The sequence below is a fragment of the Dama dama genome, chromosome X, assembly GCF_033118175.1.
Source record: "Dama dama isolate Ldn47 chromosome X, ASM3311817v1, whole genome shotgun sequence".
NCBI lineage: Eukaryota > Metazoa > Chordata > Mammalia > Artiodactyla > Cervidae > Dama > Dama dama.
Window position 1 is genome coordinate 14,968,096 of NC_083714.1, and position 15,034 is coordinate 14,983,129.

General features: G+C 39.3%; 1 protein-coding gene across 1 annotated transcript in view; it reads right to left on the reverse strand.

Annotated features, from left to right (window-relative positions):
- Window positions 1-1,713: 1,713 nt before the first annotated feature.
- DCX (doublecortin) overlaps window positions 1,714-15,034 on the reverse strand; it is a 389,065-nt gene continuing 375,744 nt past the window's right edge. Inside the window, exon 7 of the mRNA XM_061137073.1 lies at window positions 1,714-5,237. Within this exon, the coding sequence (XP_060993056.1) occupies window positions 5,181-5,237 (57 nt within the window). The 3' untranslated portion in view covers window positions 1,714-5,180. The remainder of the gene's footprint in view (window positions 5,238-15,034) is intronic.

Here is a 15,034-nt window from a genome sequence, read left to right on the forward strand (position 1 = left end):
ATCCCTATTCCAGGTGGTCACACCTATAAGGAAGAGTCAACCCTGCATGGGATTATAGAACTGTGGATGAAGCTACACATGGGGTCTCCTTCTTGGGCAGAGGCAGAGTGTAACAGCCTCAAAGTTCCACATCAGGAGAGAGACCCAGGAAGCCCAGCAATTATAAGACTCCATGGCTACATAGGAGGTCTCACTTCTGGCATGTCAGTCGCTAGGTCTTTATTCTCCCTAGGTTCCCAGTACTAAACATTGGGACTCCAACCCCTTGCTAGTCCCAGATGAGCTTCAAAACACGGATGGTTTACTTAGGAAGCCAGCCTAGGCCTCTAGGTCAAATCCCTCAATGCAATGACAATACAAGAGTGAGGCCTGGTCTTAGAAATCCAAATGACTCCATGTGGCCAAGGACAGGTTCCAGTGGCTTTAAAAGAAAGAAATATGCATGTTTTTTATTGCCATGGTAAACTGGACGGTGGGGGGAGTCATGCAAACACCACTGTCCACTGCGTCTGTCTGAGGAAGTCCCTTGGCACAGACGTTTTTGAGGTGCACTGAGCTGGAGGAACATTCTCATCAGTGTGCTGGAGCTCATCTTGGAGACATGGCATGCTTGTACTCTTGTCCAAGGGAGATGTGTGTGTGTGTTTAAGATAAGCTTTTCAGAAATAAATCTGAGGGGGATTAGGGACACGTCCATCCAGAGTACTACAGGGACTAAGAAGCTGATGTAATTTTGTTCAAGGCAAACATTTGATTGCTGTCCTAAGACTTGGGTTGGGTGACTCAAAGAAGAATCTGGAGGTTCAAACCCACTCTTCTTGCCTTCTTCCAATAACAACATGTTTCCTTTAAGGTTCCTTGGTTACCACTGAGGGAGGAGGAGAAGCAAGAAGGAGACAGAATTTCCAGAGGAGTGGGGGTAAGCCTGGAAGGAGGTCTTTCAGAACTAAACTGATGAATACCTGGTTCCCAGGAAGAACCTCACTGTGGGGAAAGCTACATGTTCAGATCCTGTTGCCCTGGTTTCTGCCATGGAAGGCCACAGGAGCAGTGTACACAAGATAAGTATGGTGTGTACAGCATATAGCTTGCTATTTTAGTGCAAATACAAGGAGTCAATGTTTAACATCAGCCAGGGTACATTTTAGTCACAAAGCCCCTTGCTTATACCTGGAAATTGTCTCCATCGATGCAGGATGGCTATGGGAAAATTGTGGATGAGCACAACCACAGCAAGGTCAGGTTATTTTCTCTAGCTAGTCTCATCCCCATATTTTAAAAGAAATCACCAAAATACTGTCAAGTAATTAGTCTCCAATTTAAAAAAATAAATTAATTAAAAAAATAAATCATTGCTAGGGAATGGTGCTGTGCTGTGCTTGGTCGCTTCAGCTGTGTTCGACTCTTTGTGACCCCATGGACTGTAGCCCGACAGGCTCCTCTGTCCATGGGGATTCTTCAGGCAAGAATACTGGAGTAGGTTGCCTTGCCCTCCTCCAGGCCAGGGAATGGTAGCCACACTCATTTAAAAAATACTGAAAAGTCATCTCAGAAAGTCAGGATAAACAAAGCTATTATTTCTCCCTCCCTCCCTCCCTTCTTTCCTTCTTTCCTTCCTTCCTTCCCCTGCTCTAGGAACAAGAAACATTTACCTCAGCCTTCAAAGACCAACCCATAAGAGATGAGATGAAGTGAACTGACTGGAGAAACCAGTCTTCCCCCATCCCGTTTGAACAGAGCAGGAGCTCCGGGGACTCTTCTGAGGACTCCTCAAGGTGGGCAGGGATCACCGGTGCTTGATGGACGAGGGCAGCAATCCCACTATTTCTGTTGGTCCTCAATCCCTGCTTCTCTCTGGGGACATCTGCAGTCCATGTGGATGGGAATCATGTGAATATATGGAGAAAGAGCTGTATTAGGTTGCTGGGTGGATTTCCCACTGAGATCAGGGCAGCAGCATATGGCTCCAAGATGCAACATGACCCTGGGAAAGAATTCTCAGGAGCCTAGTGGAAGGCAATACAGTTCAGTGGGAAAGGCCTTGGAATGGGAGCCAGGAGATGTGAGTTCTAATCCCAGCCCTGGCCCTAGCCAGCTGTGTGACCTTGGGGAAATTACTTTACCATTGCATCTCCGTTCCTGGCCTGAAAATGAGCAATTTGGAGTAATGATATGATCTGAAGATTCCTTCCAGCTTGAAAACTGTATGATTCAGTCTAGGCTAATACTAAAGTCCGTAAGGACACAAAGCAGTCATGCTAATGGCTATCCTTTCCAAAACAGTGAAGAGAAAAGGAACTTTTCTCTCAATTTACCCCTAGTTAACACTACTTATGAAGTTGTTCAGCCCAGCCCCATATATACATATTCCCCTTCTTTGTCCCTATTTCTATTTCTGTAAGGGAGAAAAATCAGGAGGTAGGAACAAGCAATAGATGGATTGTGTGTGTGTGTGTGTGTGTGTGTGCATGTGTGTCTAAGAGGGAGGAAGAATGGGGGGAGTGGTGGCAAATCCTTGCTGAATGACTTGCTATTTGCTGACTGTGCAGAAGGTAATACAACGGGACATTTGTGGTAAAACTGGATTGGGTAAAATTGTGAATGAATGACAGGACTGAAGGAGCTCAGTAACAACCAGATTTTGTACTTTTTTGCTTTGAAAATGGGCCAATTTAAAATGCAGTTGTTAAAGGCTTGAATTTTGAACTAGACCAAAGTCCCCTAAAGTGGCAATACAGAAACCTGTCCTTATTTGTTATTTTTTTAAAATATAGAAATTCTATTATTATTATAGAAGATAATAATAGAAATGCATTGATTATTATAGAAGGTTGAAAGATCATTCTGAAGAAAATATGGCCACTGAATATTTTCTAATGGTACATGTGGCACAAACAAGGGAATGCTCAGAGAGGTAGCCTAGGGCATGGACATGAGGAAATCTGCGTTTCTCCTCTGGTCCTGCTCTTTAACAGATGGTCATTTGGCTGCCTCAGCCTGCCTTTCATCTTAAATTGAAGGACTTGGACAAAATGATATCTAGAGAAAGACTGTGGGTGGAATCTTTGGGGAATCTGGTCTGCAATTTAGATACCGACCTCCTACGACTCTCTACAGCCTCCAACCCAAGTACCAATTTTTCCCAGTTAACTACAAATTTTTGGGGGAAGCATGAAGCAAAACTTTAGCTTCCAGAAAGAAGTAGCGGGTAAGTAAAATGGGCTTCTTAATGATTTCTAACAGCTTACAAATAAAGGAGAGGGGGCAAAAAGAGATTCTCATACTTCGGGGTTTTTCAATGACCAGTTTTATCAGGAATCAGTACCACCATCATCTAGATCTTCCTTGTAGCTAAGGGCATCTGAAGCTTGTCTCGGGGCATCTGATCTACCCCTTCCATAAGTGCATTTCCTCCTACACAGTGCACATCAGCAATGCCATAAAGTTGCCACTGATTCATGTCAGGGTGTCCTGTAATATCTCCTAAATATGAATCAGCTATGTGCGTGTGTGCATGCATGCATGCATGCACACACACACCCACACCCACACCCACACACACACCCCAAGCTCATTCCAGTTAAAGCAGAGGAACAAATGCAAGTCATTCAATAGCCAAACAGAAGCTTGACTTTGAATGTTGCACCTTTCCAACTATCTGAACAATTACAATGAAATAAGGATATCTTCATATCTGCTAAAAGCAAACACAGAATTGGCATGCATGGCTTTCACTTAAATTTAGTTGTCTTTGCCATTATGGGCTATGATTATAGACAAAAAGCAGTGTTATGAACCTGTACCTCAAAGACTGAGAAATATTTCAAATGATCAGTCCTTATAGCAAAGAGAAAGGATTCTGTGTCTTCAGTATGAAATATCAGGAATATAGATAAAAAAGAGCTGCTTAAAATATGCCGTAACATTTCGTTTAAAATATAATTAGAATGTCTGGTCCACATTGAAATTATTAATGTAAGCATAACTGTTAAAAAGTTATCAAAAGACTGATTCTATTGAATTGGCCTCTGCTATTCATTTTGTTTTTTTTTTTTTCCTGGAAGTTTCTGTTTGGCAGTGACAGCATGATTTCTAAACTACATTATTCTTCTGCATTTTTTTTTGGTAAATTTTCTGCATGTGTTTTTTAGACAAAAGAAAAATCACCAGTTTATAAAAAAGGAGCCTGAAGAGTTTGCTCCTGAAATACAGACACAAGGTTTTATAAAAAGGATATTGGTTTCTTGCTATAAAAAGCGACTGAAAGGTGTCAGACCTGAAAACAAATTCTCACAGTGTTTTCAGTGTTGGCTGTTTACAAGGCATTCAATAGAACAGAGATAGATGGATACCGTACAGTTTGTGTCCTAACTCGCTAGGGTAGACAGCCTCTTAGAGGACCCAGGTATATGAAAGCCCCTCACCCCCAACTGTTATTAATTGCTTATTGACTCTAAATTGCCCCAGTGGAGATGTTGACAAGGAATTCACTGTGCTTTATAAACACTATTGAAATGTCTACAGTGTTTTCCAATTTTGCCTAGTCTCTTTAAGATATCCTACACCAGGGTCCTAAGCCTCTGGAGTCAGAATGACAAGTTGCTGGTGCTTCTCCCTCTTGGCATCCAGAATTAGTGCTAAACAACAAACTAGAGTTTCAATTAGGAGTGAAGTGCCAGGCTGGGGAGCTGCCTTGCCGTCCTCCCAGGATCCTCCAGCTTTCTTGAGATGGGGAGACAAGGGACGCTTATGTTTGTCACTCTTGAATTTGCCAAAGATTTTCCCCTCCCTGCCACCACACACATCTTAAGTGCTATGTGTGTAAAAAACTCTCTGCAGAGGGAAGGCTGTCACAGATGAGGAAAGCGAGATGGGGGAAAATAATGCAGGTGCCTAAGTATCCAATAGAAAGATCATGGACTAGTACATTTTGCATCCCTGGAAAGTTACCCCCAAAGGATGGTTATCAATCTATCTCTTATAACTGGTAACTGTGGATCAGTGGCCCAGAGGAGAAATCACAGGAAAATAAACCCAACATATTACAGTGTGTTTTTAAAAGTAACAACAACAACAACAAAATAAAAATTTGAAAGCACCAATAGCCCTGTTGGACACTTGAGCAGAAGTACCCTATTGTAATGGTAAGCTTGCATTTGTATTCTGGACTCTCTCCTCCTTCACATGGAATCACCAAGTGAGTCTGAGTCATCCAAGGACAGAGGCAGGTACAGGTCCTGTAAGAAGATAAGAGATAAAGTTAACTCTCCTTTTCTTAACATCTTGGGCTCTGTAATGGGCAAGATTATGTGACTGCTTTTTTTTAAACTAACATTTTCTCTAATTTTTATTTTGAAATATAGATTCACAGGAATTTGAAGTACAAGAAGGTAGCTTTGCACAATGTATCCTTCATTCAATTTCCCCCAATGGTAACAATCTTGCAGTTTTCCATGCATTCATGTATGTGTATGTGTGTGTGTCCGTATGTGGGTATAGTATAGTCGTATATGACTTTATCATATATGTATATTTGTATGACCATCATGACAGTCGAGATACAGAACTGTAGCCTCACCAAAGGGCTCCTGCGTGCTACCCCTTTATAGCCACATCTGCCCCTCCCCCATCCCTAAGCCTTGGCAAACAGTGTTCTGTTTTCCATCTCTACAATTTTGTCATTTCAGATGTTATATAAATGGAAGCATACAGTATATAACCTTTTGGGATTGGCTTTTCCCATCAGCATAATTCCCTGGAGATTCATTAAGCTGTTGCCTGTAAGAGTAGTTCACTCCTTTATATTGCTGAGCAATATTCCATGGATGTACCACGGTTTATTTAACCATTCATTGGTTGAAGGACATGTGGGATGATTCCAGTTGTAGGCTATTATAAATAATACAGCTATAAACATCCATGCACAGATTTTTGTGTCAACATAGTTTTCAGTTCTCTGGGAGAACTGCTCAAGAGTACAATTTCTAAGTTGTGTATTAATTGCATGTTTAGCTTGGTAAAGACTGCCATATTGTTTTCCAGAGTGACTGTATCATTTACATTCTCACCAGAAAAGTATTAGTGATCTAGTTTATTCTCATTGCCACCAGGATTTGGTGTTTTCACTACTTTTTATTTTAGCCAGTCTTGTGGGATTATAGTGATATCCCATTGTGGTTTTAATTGGCATTTCCCTGATGACTAATGATGTTAAACATCTTTTCATGTGCATAATTGACATCTATAATTCCTCCTGAGTTCAGTTGAAGAAAACATTCCTCAGAAATGTTTCTTCATGTCTTTTATTCATTTTTAACTAGATTTTTCTTACTGTTGAGTTTTAACAGTTATTTTTATATTCTATATATGGCTTTGGTTAGATACATGGCTTGCAGTCTGCAGCTTATCTTTTCATAACTTTTGCACGGTCTTTGAGAGCAAAAGTTTTCAATTTTTATGAGGTCCAATTTGTCTAATTCATCATATTTTTCTTTTACAGGTTGCACTTTTTATTGTCATATCTAAGAACTCTAGCCAAACATCAGAAGATTTCCTCCTGTATTTCATTTCTAAATGTTTTACATTTACAATTATAATCCACTTTTCAGTTAATTTTTACATAAGATGTGAGGTTTAGGTTGGGATGATTTTTTTTTTTTTTTGCCTAAGGATATCCAATTTCCCCAGCGCTATTTATTGAAAAAGCTATCTTTCTTCCACTCATTGACTTTCTTACCTTTGTCAAAAATCAGTTGTAGATATATAAGTGGATTCATTTCAGGCTTCCAGAGAGCTGCCAGACCCTGAACAAATGGATAACCCAGAAAATGTACCCCATCACCTAATTCCAATTTATTCCTTAATACTTCCATTTCCCACCAGGAACTAGGATTCATGACTCCAATACTGCCCCAAGTCTTGTCTATGTCTTGAGGAGATGGGATGATATGGCAAAGGTTTTTTTCTACTGTTCCCAGAGCTTTATTTGGAGATCCTTGTGGTTACTTGTAGACTTACTTCCCACATTGTCTAAATCAGTGCTTTTCAAATCTCTCTCTCTCAGTCTCTTTCTCACTTCTCGTTTAAATTTTCTATTCAAATGAAATTTTTCTTGGAAGCCAAATACATGAGACAAATAGAAGCGTAGTTGTTTTGGTTAAATCAGACATGGGGGAGGCAGAATCTCACCCATCCCCAAATGAAGTACCGTTTGAAAACCACTGTTTTCATTTACATTATCAGCAAGATACTAAAGGAAACTGGAAATTTGAGGGTCAAGTCTCTGGGTGATTAAGAGGCTTTCTTTGGTATAAACACAGAACTTCAGTAGAGAGCTGTCCAAGAGAATTAGAGAATGCAAAATTTCCTTGAGGTAAAGGAAAAAGTGAAGATGATGAAGGGGGATGAGAATAGGGAGGAGAGGGACTTATTTATCTAACATTGAGAATGCTTTTTGCTGAGAAAGGATAGGAAGTCTGTTAGGCCACTTAGAATGGAAACAGAAGTAAAGTATACTCAGAAATCTGAGGGTGTAGTTAAGTAGTACTCTGACACTGAATAAGTCTTTAAGTCTTGGTTTCTTCATCAAGAAAATGCAGAATGTACAATCTATAAGGTCTCCACCAGCTCTGAGGACACTCAAAGGAAGACTGAATCATTAAAACACATACACACACACACATACACACACACAACAAAGGCAACTGTAGCAAATGGATTCACTTCTCACCAACCCGCCATCCCTACACTGTAAATCAGGTGTTGGAAAACTTTCTCTGTAAAGGGCTAGATAGTAAATACTTTAGGCTCTCTTTGCTGGTCACATATGGTCTCTGTCACACACTTTCCTTGGGTTTTGTTTCTTTTGCAACCCTTTAAAGATGTAAGAAACTTTTTTTTTACATTGGGGTGCCATCCAAAACAATCAGGCCATACACAAGATTTGTTACTCCTGCTGTTAATTACCAAACAAAATTTCTTAGAATTCTGATAAACAGGCAGGGAGTACAACACTGAGAAGACAATAGGAGAGCAATAAAAACAGGTAGAATGGAGCTGGGGCAAAGTGGCATACTATGCAGTTGCATCTCTGAAGGGATTTAGTTCTCCAGAAATTGAGTAAAGTGAAAATTGGATATAGTCAAAGTATCTTTGAGCCTTAGACTGTAAGAATAGTGGAGAGACTCTCTGAAAATCTGATCCTGCATAAATGCAGTAACACTGGAAAAAATTGTCAAAACCAACTTTTTCAGAACTCCAGAAATTAACCAAAGGCTTGCAACAACCCCAAAAGTATTTCTTCAAGAAAAATGACTGACTCTCAGTAAGAATACCAAAGTTTGTGGTGCTTTAACTGGTCCTATTTCCATTCTCTCTCTCCCCAACTCCAGGATATCTTTGAAAACCAACAGCCTCGGAACTACAGTATCTGAAAAACAGCGACCCAGACGCCACAAGAGGATGCAGAATGGGACTGGAGTTCCCCCAAATGCCATCTTCCCAGAGAACTGTCACTATTTGACCTGTCAGTTGATTCCCACTTATGGGGCTCTTCTTTATTTGATCTGACTCAGAGCACACTCACTGTGAACAGCCTTTACAGGGAGCATTAATCAATTGCAATTGTTTAAAATCATAGCTGCCTGATGTGGGGGAAACAGTTGGGGCAAATGAAGCTGCTCAAAACCTTAAAAGGAAAAGCTGGAGAATTCATGTCCATAGGGGACTTTGAAAAGCTCTGACAATATTCCCGGGAATCCCTAGGGCCAGGCACATTTTCAGGGTGTATTCTCAAAAAAGACCTGAGAAATTCTTAATCTCTCACCTCTGGTTGGCCTTGAGGCCCCGAACAAACAGCAAGTGAAGGCTAAGGCAAGCTGCCTGACAGAGCATTGAAATCAGGCTTCAACACACACACACACAGACACACAGACACACAAACACATAGACACACACATACAGCCCTTCAGCAGAGGCCAGGAGACTTACTGAATCAAAGTATTTAAGGAAATCTAGCAAAATTATCCTTCAAGAATGAAGGAGAAATCAAGGCATTCCCAGATAAACAAAGACAGAGCTAGCAGACATGTCATATAAGAAATACTAAAGAGAATCCTCCTGGGAGAAATGAAAGGACAGTCACCCACATAACCCATATTAAGTAACACACGTAACCCACATAAGAAATAAAGAACAATGTTACAGGTAAATATGTAGGTCAAGACAAAAGAAGTTATTATAAATTTATTTTTCCAACTCTTTTCTTCTATTATCCAATTCAAAAGACAACTGCATAGAATAAAAATTACCAAGATGTGTTGGTGGACTTATTATGCAAGAAGATGTAATTTGTATGTGAATAAGAACACAAAGGGGTAGGGGATGAACAGAGATATACAATAGCAAAATTTGTATATACAGTTGAAATGAAGTTGATAGTAATCCAAAGTAGATTGTGTCAAGATGTTAATTGTAATCCCCAGGGCAACCACTAGGAAAATAACTTGAAATAAAATTAGTAAAAATACAGCAAGGAAATTAACAGTATACTGGAAAAATATCTATTTAACACAAAAAGGGCAAACATCCAGGAGTGAAGGAACAAAAAAGACATACACAAAATAGCAAATGGCAGATGTAATTACTAATTTACCAATAATTACATTAGACATAAGTAAATTAGGCACTCAAATGAAAAGGCATAGACTGACAGAATGGTTTTTAAAACATTCAGCTCTATGCTGTTTGAAAGAGACATAATTTATATTCAAAGACATAAATAAGTTGAAAGCAAAATGATGAGAAAGATTTATCATGCAGTTAGTAAGCAAAAGAGAGCTGGAGTTATACTCCAGCTTATACTAATGTCAGAAAAAAACAGATTTTAAGGCAAAATCTGTTACTAGAGACAAAGAAGGACATTCATAATGATAAAATATAATTAAAACATATATGTGCTTTAACAACAGAATATCAACATACATGAAGCAAAAATTACTGAATTAAAGTGAGGAATAAAGAATTCAACTGCAACGGTCAAAACTTCAATACCCCATCATTAGTAATGGATAGAATAACTAGGCAGAAGACCAACAAGGCAAGAGAAGACTTGAAAGACAGACACTACAAGAAATTACACATCTAACCTATTCTGTCCAACAACAGCAGAATACACTTTATTCTCAAGGTCCCATGTAACGTTCTACATGACAGATCATATGTTAGGCCATAGAATGAGTCTCAATAAATCTGAAAGGGTTTAAAATCATACACAGTATGTTTTACAACTACAGTGGAATTAAATCAGGAAGCAATAACAGAAAGATATTTGGGAAGTTCACAAATATGTGGAAATTAAACAACACACTGCTGAATAGTCAGAAATCACAAAGGAAACTAGAAAATACAGTGAGATAAAGGGAAATGAAATCACAGTATACCAAAAGTTTTGGGAAGCAGCTAAAGCAGTGTTCAGAGGAAAATTTACATGAAATGTTCAGAATATGCTAACTCATAGAAACAGAGAGTAGATTAGTGGTACCAGAGGTGTGGGTGGAGGAGAAAGTGGCTGTGACTACTAATAGGCATAGGGTTTCTTTTGAAGGTGATGAATACATTCTTCCATAACTTTGTGATTATTCTAAAAGCCACTAAACTGGGCATTTTATTTAAAAAGGTGAATTTTATCTCAATAATATGTTGTTCTAAAAAGTAGTACCTTTGGAAAATCCTTCACATTGACAATTGAATATTATATATTTCAAATTTACTTTTTAGTGTAGTTGAATTATAATGTGTTAATTACTGCTGTATAGAAAAGTGACTCAGTTATACATATATGCTCTTTTTTCATAGTTTTCCATTATGGTTTATCACAGGTTATTGAATATAGTTCCCTATGCTATACAGTAGGACCTTGTTGTTTATCCATTCTATATACACCAGTTTGCATCTGCTAATCCCAAACTCCCAATCTAATACTCCCACCCCTCTCCTTTGCAACCAGCAGCCTGTTCTCTATGTTTCTGGTTCTGTTTCATAGATAGGTTCTAAATCTTGTTTATATGATTCCTGAGCAGGTAACCCTATACAGCAATATGCATATGTCAGTATATAGTTTATACAGTAATATTCAGTGTACAAATGTACACTGTACATTGTAATGTTATGTACAAATGTAAAACACAGTTTTGTAGTAGTTTTGCTCTATGACTATATTGTGACCACTGATGAATTCCATAAATTTACACATAAATGCAAGTCCACTGTAGTAAAAAGAGCACAGGATTAAGAGCCAGGAGAACCGTCCTAAGCCTAACTTCCTCTTTCAGGATCTTTGAATCTATATCTGAAAATTGAGGAAGATGAAGACTATAAGATCTTTACGTTTCGTTCTAGCTCTAAAATTCCATAAAATATAACGTGGATCATTACATTTTGCTTTTCTCTAGTTATACCAAAGCCAGGGGAAGGGAGGCAGTCACTGCCAAGTTAGTGAACTTCCTGGGCTGTCTTCAGGTCAGCACACAAGGGTCTTTTCATTATGGAAGTCACTTTGAGTCCCACTACACTGAACACTCAACCACTGGACTTCAGTGTAGCTCTGAATCATTCATGTAATAGACACTTTAGTGTAGTTGGTTGGCTAGTGGAAATAATTAGCTGAGAATATTGTTCCAGACTGTTATCTCAGAGGAAGAGGAGACAGGCCTGGGGTAGAAACGGGAGGCTATTCCACTTGCAGCTGCTGTGACTTGTAATGGGTGGGGTGAGACGCAGGCTATGGAGAAAATCCAGAGGACTAGGCCTAGGTATGAACTTCTGTACTTCTATCCTCCATCAATTTCTTTAGTATTCAAAATATATTTTCTTGTATGAGTAGAACACTGTTCAGGGAAAGAAATTATCTCAACATTCTGTTTTGTTGATTGATATGTAGAAATACAGAAACACACATATTGCTTAACAATACAAATAATTTGCACCTGAAATTCATTTGCTTAGTCCCCTGGAGCCCTACAGAACAAAATGTTTGTAACAAATACAGCTGTGCTGGCGATACTATTGCTTTAGAGAAAACAAAAACTTGGTCTCTCGTCCAAGAAGCTTATAGTCCAAAGGAAGTCAGAGAGGAGTTCTGAGAAACCTGGCTTCTAGTTTGGGTTTGCTTTTTCCCAAATGTACCCTGTGCTTTTCTGATGGCGTGGCTTTGTTCTTGCTGATTTTTTTTTTTTGAAAGCTTGAATGCCCGTTCTCTTCACCAGCCATCAAAAGCCTACCCAGGCTTTAAGGTTCCACTTAAATGTCACCTAGTCTGTAAAGCTTTTCTGTCTCCCACTCTCCCACAGTTGGATGTCTTTCCTCCTCTCCTTTGTGCTCTTGCAATTTTTTGTTCACTCTTGATCACACTACCAAAGTCCACTTAGAGTGGTGTCTGTGATTTAAGGCTCAGGATCCTGCTTTATTCATCAAACTATCTCTCTAAGCACTTCCAGGATGACAGAAAAAAAGAGTTTGGAAACACAGAGGATAATGTATATTCAAATAATGTTTGTTATGTTTTCAAATACTATGTCAAATACATTTTCTTTCAATCTCCAGGCAACTTGGCAAGGAAATTGCCTCCAAATTTAAAGCTAGGAGGGTGATCACTAATCTGAAAAAAAATTTTTAAATAAATGAAAAAGTTTCCCTGTGCTTCTAGGCATTTGGAACATCTTTAATATGGTGTGTGCGTGCTAAGTCACTTCAGCCATGTCTAACTCTTTGTGACCCTATGGACTGTAGCCCACAGGCTCCTCTTTCCATGGGATTCTCCAGGCAAGAATACTGGAGTGGGTTGCCATGCCTTCCTCTGTGAGATCTTCCTGACCCAGGGATCAAATCCATATCTGTTATATCTCCTGCATTGGCAGGTGGGTTCTTTACCACTAGCACCACCTGGGAAGCCCCCTTTTATATGGTAACTTCTCTGAACTGTTGAATCATACTGGGGTTGTCTTTATGACTGGGCACCTTCTTTTTCTCATCTGTAAAATGGAAACACTAATCTGCCTTATCCCTTTTGCAGGGTTATCACAAGGGTAAAAGAGAAAATGGCTATGCAAAAAAGATAAAGCAGGACGAAAATGCAAAATGTTGTTCTCATTAACTATACTAGGATTTACTTCATGTCCATATTGCAGCATTTGAGTATGCGGACTTTGGCTAACCTCATCGCAGCTGCATTAAAAAGGATTCTCCATGAGTTGCTTAAGAGGAGAAGCCAAGTGGCTGATTACAGCTTAGGGCCCTGCCACAGCCATCAAAAGTAACCAAAGGGATGCTGGGACTTCAAGTTTGTTTCCAATTGCGCAGAAGGAAAGTCATGGCCTCAGCCACCTGCTTCCTGTCTCCACCATGACTCACACCTTTCAGGTCCACTTGGATGCTGTTTCGGATGAGATCTGCTTAGGCCCTCTGCCCAAGGACCTCGATGGTGCTAAGGCTCAGGTAACTGTGAAAGGAGGAGCAAAAAGCTGAGCCTGAGCCCCAAGAGGACTGAGCCAAGGTCACAACACACTTTTTAGCTTATTTAGAAAAACCAATTTGTCCTCCATCACTGGTGGTGTAAGCATGAGGCTACTGTTTCTGATAGGATACACTGAGTAAGACACAACATCACTTCTATGACATTTCTGTCCCAAACGCACAGTCTGAATTTAACCACAAGGAAACATCAGACAAACCTAAATCGAAAGACATTTCACCAAATAATTAGCCTATGCTCTTCACTTCTATAATATACTTCCCTAAAAGATTTTTGAAAAGACTCAAGAACTTTTCTGAATCAAAGAAGACTAAAGAGACATGACCACTGAGAGCAATGTGTGATCCTAGGTTGGATCCTGGACCAAAAAAAGAAGGCTGTTGGGACAATTGATAAAATTTGAATATGGATGAGAGAGCATACAACCGTATTGAATCAATGCAAACTTCCTGATTTTACCATTGTACTATGGTTATGAAAGAAAATGTCCTTATTCTTAGGAAATACAGACTGAAGTATTTAGAGGTAAAAGAGCATGATGTATGCAACTTAATTTCAAATGGTTAAAAAATTTAGTAAAGTGTATGTGTGGTGGGGAGGGAGAAGACCCACAAAAATAAAGTAAATGGGGAAAATATAAACAACTGGTGAGTCTTTATAAAGAGTACATAGAAGTTCTCTGTATTATTCTTGCAACTATTTAATTTGAAATATCAAAATAAAAAGTTAAAAAATTTGTGAAAACTATACCAAAATCTAAGTGTTCTTTAAAGTTTGCTTTAGAAAACTATATAATTTATTACTTAATGTTGGTTTGCTTAACTGCCATAAAAAGGGCAGTTTGAAAAATAAGGTGATACACTGAAAACTCAATGATACAAAGAAAATAGCGAGGCTCTGACAAGGCTGCCACCTGTAGCTTATTCTAGTCCTTCTATGGTGAAATTTGTTTTTAGAATTGAGTCCAAAACAAAAGCAAAACAAAATACAACAAGCAATGTCTGCCTAAAGCCTAAAAACCCAACCAGAAGAAATTGTTTAGCAATGCACTCATCCAATGGGCTTATGGGTGGTGGGGCTTCAGCCTAAATGAACTGAACATATCAATTGAAAAGTGGAAGGACTCAAGTGTATGGGCCAAATAAATGCCTAGACTGCCCCCCAGCCCAGCCCTTTGAGGAAGGTACTGGTGGAAAGTACTGGGATAGGTCACACTTCCCAGAAAAGGGCAGAAATGCATGGAACAAAGACACAGTAGGAAACAGTGGAGCATCCCTATGAGGTTCTGTGTAGACAGTAGAACAACCAAAGTAGGCTATTCCTCATTCTGGTATGTCCACAAGAACAAGCCTGGTTGCTCAGAAGAATCACTGAAAGTTGACTGCTAAAGCAGTTCTCATCCATCTCACAATCTCTGGGTAACACTGGCTACACAGACAGTTCAGCAGATCCTCCTTTGTTAAAATCAAGTAGCTCAAGAGAACAATTCAAAGGTCCCAGCCAGGG